The sequence below is a fragment of the Tupaia chinensis genome, unplaced genomic scaffold (genome assembly GCF_000334495.1).
Source record: "Tupaia chinensis unplaced genomic scaffold, TupChi_1.0 Scaffold000691_1, whole genome shotgun sequence".
Taxonomy (NCBI): Eukaryota; Metazoa; Chordata; class Mammalia; order Scandentia; family Tupaiidae; genus Tupaia; species Tupaia belangeri.
Genome location: NW_006160214.1, coordinates 675,318 through 683,434, shown reverse-complemented (window position 1 = coordinate 683,434; position 8,117 = coordinate 675,318). Strand labels below are relative to the sequence as shown.

The 8,117-nt window shown below is 38.3% G+C and overlaps 1 protein-coding gene across 5 annotated transcripts in view; it reads right to left on the bottom strand.

Moving 5' to 3' along the window:
* TOGARAM1 (TOG array regulator of axonemal microtubules 1) overlaps positions 1–8,117 on the bottom strand; it is an 87,067-nt gene that overhangs the window by 39,214 nt on the left and 39,736 nt on the right. For all 5 annotated transcript variants that reach the window (XM_027776646.1, XM_027776648.1, XM_027776649.1 and 2 more), the window contains one exon: positions 1,256–1,351. In XM_027776646.1, coding sequence (XP_027632447.1) covers positions 1,256–1,351 — 96 coding nt within the window. The remainder of the gene's footprint in view (positions 1–1,255; positions 1,352–8,117) is intronic.

The following is an 8,117-nucleotide window of genomic DNA, read 5'->3' as shown; positions in this document are numbered from 1 at the left end:
GTTGCCATTATGCCCAATGCTGGTCTCTAGTTTTTTTTTTTTTTTTTTGAGAGAGATTTTTTTTATTATAGGGCACATGTGCTTGCTATAAAGACAGAAAGCAAGAAATCATCTCCCAGGGGAAATGGCCATGCCACAATCCCTTTTCCTCCATTCTACTTTCAGGATTTCAGACACGCAAGCACACATGCTCGGCATGAGTTTTAAGCCACTGGGTCTGGGATTCGTACTATGGACATGTATGTAGGCGTCCACAGATGTAACCATTACGCCATCTGCTGGTCCCAAGAGTTGATTTTTATTTATCTAGATTTCATATGTAAGATAAAAAAAAATTACATTAATTTATACTGATTAGTAAGCTGAGGATTAAAGACTATCATTTGAATTTAAACTATGCTAACCTATGTTAGTTATCTTAAAAAATCTGTCTCCAAGTACCTAAAGTACAGCTGTAACATATTTCTTTGAAAATTGCTGACATGTATTGTTTGAAAAGTCATGATATATTTTTTTCTATTTTTTTTAGAGAAATTTTTTGCTATAGGGTGTGTGCGCTCATCACAGAGACAGAAAGAAAGAAAGAGAGAAATCACCTCCCGGGGGGGTGGCCACTCCACAACCCCTTTTCCTCCAGTCTCCTCTCAGAATTTCGGGCACCCATGCACATGTGCCCAGCGTGAGTTTTAAGCCACCAGGTCCAGGATTCAAACCGCAGCCGACTATGCAGGAGTTCAGTGCTATAAACATTATGCCATCTGGTGGTGCCTTTTCTATGATTTTATGCAAAAATGTGTCATGACTTTTTGGACAACCCGATACTTACCATAGTTTTATTATAGGACAGAAATGTAAACTTAAGAACTTCTAATTCTTTCCATTTAATAATCAAAAAAAAAAATTCTACTGAGCACTTAAATGATATTCTTTTCTATTCTTTATTGATATGTTTTATAGTCAAAAGTACATACAATTAAAAAGCTAAGGGCCAGCCCCATAGGCCAGTGGTTAAGCAATGTGAATTGGGAGCCAGATCTCACAAGGTTGATGGTGGTTCCATACCTGGACCCAGGAGCCTAGAAAACAGGCCAGGCCTGTGTGTGCATGCCCCAAATCTGATGGGATAGAGAAATGGAGAAAAAAAGATTATGGCAGACCATGCTCCATTTTGGGTTGCTTTTTCTCCCTCTCCTTCTCTCTCTCTGGTAAGCACATATACCCTGTGAAGTTAAAAAAAGATACAAATAAAAATTACCTTTTCCAACAACTACTACTGAGTCTTCTGATAAGGTATTTGTGGGTATAAAGTCAAAATTGGAAATTTGCTGTAAATTTGATGATCCTATAGATCCTAAAAAAAAAAAAAAAGACACACACACATTGAAAATTACTTTTATATAGTATTTTAGGGTACTATAACATGCTCATTTAACACTGCAAATTTTTCACACAAATAACTTAGAATTCATTTACTCACAAATGTTCATTCATTTAAAAAATATCTAGAATACCTAGTGTGGGCTAGACATTAGAGTAAAAAAACCTTTCCTCGAAAAGTTTACACATGCCAGGGTTAAGGGTAGGAGAGACGTATGAGTAAAGAATCACAACATCCCATCAGGTAATAAAAGGGAAATCATAAAGGAAATCCTTTAATATTAAAAACAGATCAGGTCAATTTCACAGCAACTGTGCTTTTCTAGGGCAACTTTTCCTCAGTTTTTGATGATTAATTCAGTTACTGTCCCCTATTGGACTATAAGTTCCATAGTGATAGGATCTATGCTTCATTTTGACTATTATTCTTTCCCAGAGTCTAGTACAGTGACTAGCACATAATAGGTATTAAATAAATAAATGTTAGTCAAATGCATCAAGGCAAAAAAAAAATTAAGCAAAATATAATTAACTAAGGGTCTATTTTAAAAAGAGTTAATTATTAGGACCAGCAATTGGCGTAATGGCTATGTTGCTGGACTCCCATGTAGTCGAATGCGGTTCGAGTCCCGGGCTCGGTGGCTTAAACTCACGCAGAGCGTGTGAGCGTGCAAGCCCAAGATCCCGAGAGAAGAATGGAGGAGAAGGGATTGTGGTGTGGTCATCCCCTCTGTGGGTGATTTCTCACTTTCTGTCTCTCTGTCTCTATCTTTCTGGTGAGCACATGTGCCCTATAGCAAAAACCTGTCCAAAAAAGAAAAAGTTAATTATTGATAAACTTAATCAAATACTTAATTTGTAAAGAAAGAAGCAGATATGATTGCTTTGCCAACCTGATGAAACTAATAAACTTGCTCTGGCTTAGTGTGAACAGACAGAGATTAAAGAAGGAAACCCATGAGATCATCATTTTTCATACATTCTTTCGATATAGTTTGGAATCACCAAAATTAGTAATACTTAAATTGGCTCTAATAGCACATACCAATTAACAGAAACATCAAGTAGCCCAAAAAGGTGTTCTGTGACAAAGGAAAGCAAATCTCAGTAAATGGAACAATTTGCTCAATAGTCCACAAACAAAACCTATTAGGTCATCAAAAAAGTCATGACGTGTTTTTCTATGATAAAATGTGTCATGACTTTTCAGGTGCCCTAACATATATAAATCCATCAAGAGATGATTGAGGTCCAGCCCATGGCCTGGTGGTTAAAGGAGCAAGATCTCACATGGCTGACTATGCTGTTGGAGTCCTGGATACAGTGGCTTGAAAAACATGAGGACCAGCAGTTAGCATAATGGCTATGTCGCTGGACTGCCTGCCATGTAGTCGACCGCAGTTCGCATCCCGGATCCAGTGGCTTAAAACTCACGCTGGGCACGTGTGCATGCATGCCCCAAGATCCCAAGAGGAGAATGGAGGAGAAGAGATTGCGGCGTGGCCATCCCCCCTGGGGGGGGGTGATTTCTCGCTTTCTGTCTCTCTCTGTCTTTCTAGCGATCACACATGCCCTATGGCAGAAACCTCTCCCCCCCCAAAAAAAAGAAAAATTAAGAAAAACATGCTGAGTGTGGGTGCACATGTGCCTAAAACCCTGAAGGGATGAGCAGTTCATGGCCATTCCCAATGAGGGGTGCTTTCTCTCTCTCTCCTTCTTTCTGTCTGTCTCTCATGAGCACACGAACCCTCTAGCAAAAATTTTAAAGGAGAGAGATGGCTGAATAATGAAACAAATCCATAGGAAAAAGTAAAAATGACATGCTGTCTTTTAGTATCTTAACTTCATTCGTAAGAGAAGCCGACAATAGCTATTTTTAACAGTATTTTTAATATGGTATTTCATTTTTTAATAATTATTTTACTTTATTTATTATTCTTCAATTTTTTATAACTATTTATTATTTTATTTTCATTCATTCATTGATTTTTTTAATTCGACCAGAGAGAGACAGAGGGTGAGAGTGAGATATTATTCTTCAATTTAACCAGAGAGAGAAAGAGAGGGAGAAGGCAAGCCACCAGATCCAGGACTCAAACCACGGCTGGTCACGTGGGAGTCCATCACCTTAACCACCAAGTCACCTGCCTGCCTCATATATGGTATTTTCTTCTAAACAAAGAATTTTGAAAGAAATGCTAGTTGCAAATTCTTAATTCTAAAACACACAAAAATATATAACTAAAGGCTTCTTTATACACAAATATCCCTATATAATCTCTCTTTGTTACTTCTAATTCACTGAAATACAGAAAGAGAAAACGTTAACTCACGGGATCTAGTTTGCTATCACCCCCAGGCATCCACAATTAATCATGTTATCAAATCATTAATTGAGCTCCAGATTATTATACAGAAAATGGGCAGTTGAAAGGGACAACCAGCAGAGGAAAGAAGGGAAAAGGGAAGGGAAGAGGTGATTCTGAGAGATAACCTTAAAAAGTCCAGTTTCTTAAAAACAAATCCATTTGGCCATTCATTGTCAATATTTCTTTTAGAAGTCTTATTTCCTTTAGCATTGCACCCAATATTCACTTCAACCTCATTGTTTGAGGACACAATTTCTGAATGATTATACCAAGGCTACTAGTTTTGATGGGATAATCATCCATTTCACATGTGGATGGTGAACATAATTCTATACAAAGTATAATGGGGATGTAAAGATGATAGTATCTTTACTCTTAAGAATCTTGAAATTAGATATGAATATAATAAATAGAAATGAATGTTTAACTGTAAAATAGGATGAGGGAACACAAAAAGAAAAGATTACTCCAATCTAGGAAAGTGAGCAAAGTTTTCTAAAGAAGCAACTTTTAAGCTAATTGCCAAAAAGCTAATATGAGGGATCAGCAGATGGCATAGTGGTTATGCTGTTGGAGTCCCATGTAGTCAACTACGGTTCAAGTCCTGGACCCAGTGGCTTAAATACATACCAGGTGTGTTTGTGTGCATGCCCAAAAGCCTAAGAGGAGACTGGAGGAGAAGGGACTGAGGTGTAGCCATCCCTCCTGAGGGATGATTTCTCATTTTCTGACTTTCCTTGTCTCTCTGGTGAGCACACACGCCCTATAGCAAAAATCTCTCTCTCTAAAAAAAAAAAAAAAAAAAAAAGCTGATATGATCTAGAAACATTAAGACTGGGAATAGGCATGTAGGCCCTAAACATGCAAACCAAGAAAACCTCTAGTATTAAGGGCACTAGTACTAGCATGGGGCCAGGAGGTAGCGTGGTGGTTAAGGTGCTGGATCTCACATAGCCGACTCTGTCGTTTGGGTCCTGGACCAGTGTCTTGAAAAATGTGCCAGGCATGTACGTGTGTCTGCCTAAGGTCCTATAGGAGAATGGAAGAGAAGAGAGTCTGGTGTGGCCATTCACCCTGTAGGGTGATTTCTCTCTCTCCTTCTCTGTCTCTCTCCAGCGAGCTCAGGTATCCTATAGTAAAAATTAAAAAAAAAAAAAAAAAAAAGAGTACTAGCACATGGGTCATGAAAAGAGGAATAGTAAGAGCTAATGAAAAAAGGTAAGCTGTGCCAAAATTATTAAGGGCTTTCGAAATTATGCCACAGAGTAGAAACTTTATTCTGTGGGAAATACAAAACCACTGGACTCCCACAGAGCCAACTACAGTTCGAGTTATGGTTCGGAGGCTTAAAAATCATGCCAGGCACGTATGTTTGGATGCCCAAAATCTTGAGAGAAGAGACTGAAGTGTGGCCACTGTCCCTCAGGGGTGATTTCTCGCTTTCCCTTTCACTGCCTGTCTCTCTCCCCAGCAAGTGCATGCACCCTCTGGCAAAAAGCTTAAAATAAGAACCATTCAAGGTTTTACATATGGAAGAGATGACTATTTCAGAAAGATAATTCTAGAATAGTATGTATCTTGGATTAAGATGAAACTAAAAGACAATTCTTGTCACAAGTTTTCTTATCAGAAAACTACAAAAATTTTCCAGTAAAGAGGTAATAAAGCCCAAATTACAACTGTGGAAGCAGACATACTGAGCTGATCGAGAAGAAATGGTAGGATGCACCACCACCTGAACTTGGATGATAAGGAATGGATGAAGATTACTCTCAAGTTTCCTCTACAGCTAAGAGAATGGTAATTCTGCTAATAAAAACTGATAACAAAGGAAGAGGAGTAGGTCCAATGAGAAATATAAGTTTGGTTTTGAATTTATTTGCTCTTGTTGCTAAGACAGATCTAGTAGATATTTGGTTTAGAGTAGAAAGTGTGAATGTAATTTTCTGGTATACAACCATATGCTAGTCAAAAGATATAAATAAGTATGTTTATAATTCTGCTATCCAAAAATGGATGTCACCAGTAGAGAATGAATACATTCAGCAATTACTTCAGAGTAATTTTTATTGTGTGTGTGTGTGATGGTAAATTTGGGTCTTGTTTTTTCCCCTGATTCCTACTCTCCTACTCCTTACTTTTTAAAAAAAGAAAACTGAAAAAATTATAAGGGCTAGCAAATGACGTAGAGGTTAAGGTGGTTGAATCCCACATGAGCAACTGCATGGCTAGAGTTCCAGACTGGCAGCTTGAAAAACATACAAAGTATATGTATGTTCCCAAATCCTGAGAGTGGAGAAGAAGGGATTGTAGCATTGGGGGGGGGGGGGGTACTTTCTCACTTTTTTTCTCTCTCCCCCTCTCTGTTTCTCTATGCATATGCCCTACAGCAAATTAAAAAAAAAAAAAAACTAACAGGGACCTACAGGGCCATCTGTAAGGTTCAAGTACTGTGCCTGGCAGCTTAAAAAAATCACACTTGGAGTGTGTGTGTGTGTGAATACCCAAAATCCTGATAGGAGAATAGAGAAGTGATTGCAGCATGATCACCCCCCCTCCCCAGGGATACTTGCTACTTTCCTTCTCTCTTCCTTTCTTTCTGTCTCTCTGGCAAGCCTCACATGCCCTATAACAATAAAAAACAAACAAATAAAATTATAATAGGGCACAAATTACTTTTAGAAGAAAAGTAGGTTTTTGTCCTTGATTTTCTGTAAATGAGAAATAAAATATGTAAGTAAATATAGAAAAATCCTATCATTTTCTTAATTTACCATTGCTATATCACAGATTAACTTAATTTATAAAGAAAAATGATTAAAAAAAAACCTTTCTAATCAAGTTATGTTTACTTGGTTTGAATTATTTTCATAAAAAATATACACCTCCTGGGACCAGCAGTTGTTGTAATGCCTATGTCGCTGTACTCCCATGTAGTCAATCGCAGTTCAAGTCCCAGACTGGTGGCTTAACTCATGCCATGCACATGTGTGTGTCCAAGATCCCAAGAGGAGAATGGAGAAGAGATGGCAGTATGGCCATCTCCTCAGGGGGTGGGGGGGGTGATTTCTCGCTTTCTGTCTCTCTGTCTGTCTCTGTCTTTCTGGTGAATGCATGTGCCCTATAGCAAAAACCTCTCCAAAAAAAAAAAAAAAAAATCCTAAAATGCCTAACTGCCTGCACGCAGTTGACTTAAGATGATCAGATAAAACAAGTTCAGGGCCTGCCCTATAGCCTAGTGGTCAAGGGAGCCAGATTCCACATGGCTGACCACAGTCCAAATCTTAGCCCTGTTAGTGTTGTATGTGTATGTCCAAAATCTCAACACAATGAGAAAAAGAGAAGGAATACATGTACCATACCTCAGCAGAGCGTGGGTGTTCTCTCCCTATCTCTGTCTCTGGTGAGTACATGTGCTGTCTAGCAATTATAAAAAAGAAAAGAAAGAATAAGTACAGAGTCAGCCAGTGGAGTGGTGGTTAAGGAAGCTAGATTCTACAGGGCCAACAGTGTGGTCCAAGTCCCAGGGCTGGCGGCTTGAAAACCGCATTGTGCACATGTGTGCCCAAAATTCCAAGAGAATAATGGAGGAGGAGGACTGCCATGTGACCACACCCTGAGGAGTGCATTTTTATAGACCCCCCACCTTGTGATTCTACAGTGAGTGTATTCAAACAGGAACAAAGTACTGAAGTTAACCTTATCTTGACCAGAGTTGCTATAGCCACACAAAAATGCCAACTCCTTTCCTACTTAAGGTTAAACACAGGTGACTTCTAATTATTTATTTAAATATTCATACTCTTGAAAACCTTATTTTTTTACCCTAATGGAAATTTGTTAAGTGCAGCTATAATAGGATCTCTTAAGAAACAAACAGAGCACTTTTCAGAGGTGTCACCTGCTACTTACCTACTAAAATGACATACATTATTAACAATAGTTAGTGATAACAAAGAAGCTTTCCTAGGTACTACCATAGGGAAATTAGAGTTCTGTTGCCAAAGCTTTACTCCATGGTTACAATCTAACTAGACTTCTGGGAGTCATTTACTAATATGATTCCTTCCACTTCATTTTAATGGTAAAACAGTTCGTAAAAACTGTGTGTGTGTGTGTGTGTGTGTGTGTGTGTGTATAAGCCTGTGTACATTCTAAGAGAAGAGACTGGCAGGTATTCCCTAGTTTTAACCTCACTGGCAATCGCCTCTCTGCACTGGCTTCTCAGGCAAGTGCATTAACTAATATGCAAAAACTCTGAACTCTCTATTTGGCAATTTCTTTAAAGAATTATTTTATTTAACTTTATCTATTTATTGATTTTATTTATTTTAATATGACCAGAGAGAGAGAGAGAGAGAGAGGGAAAAT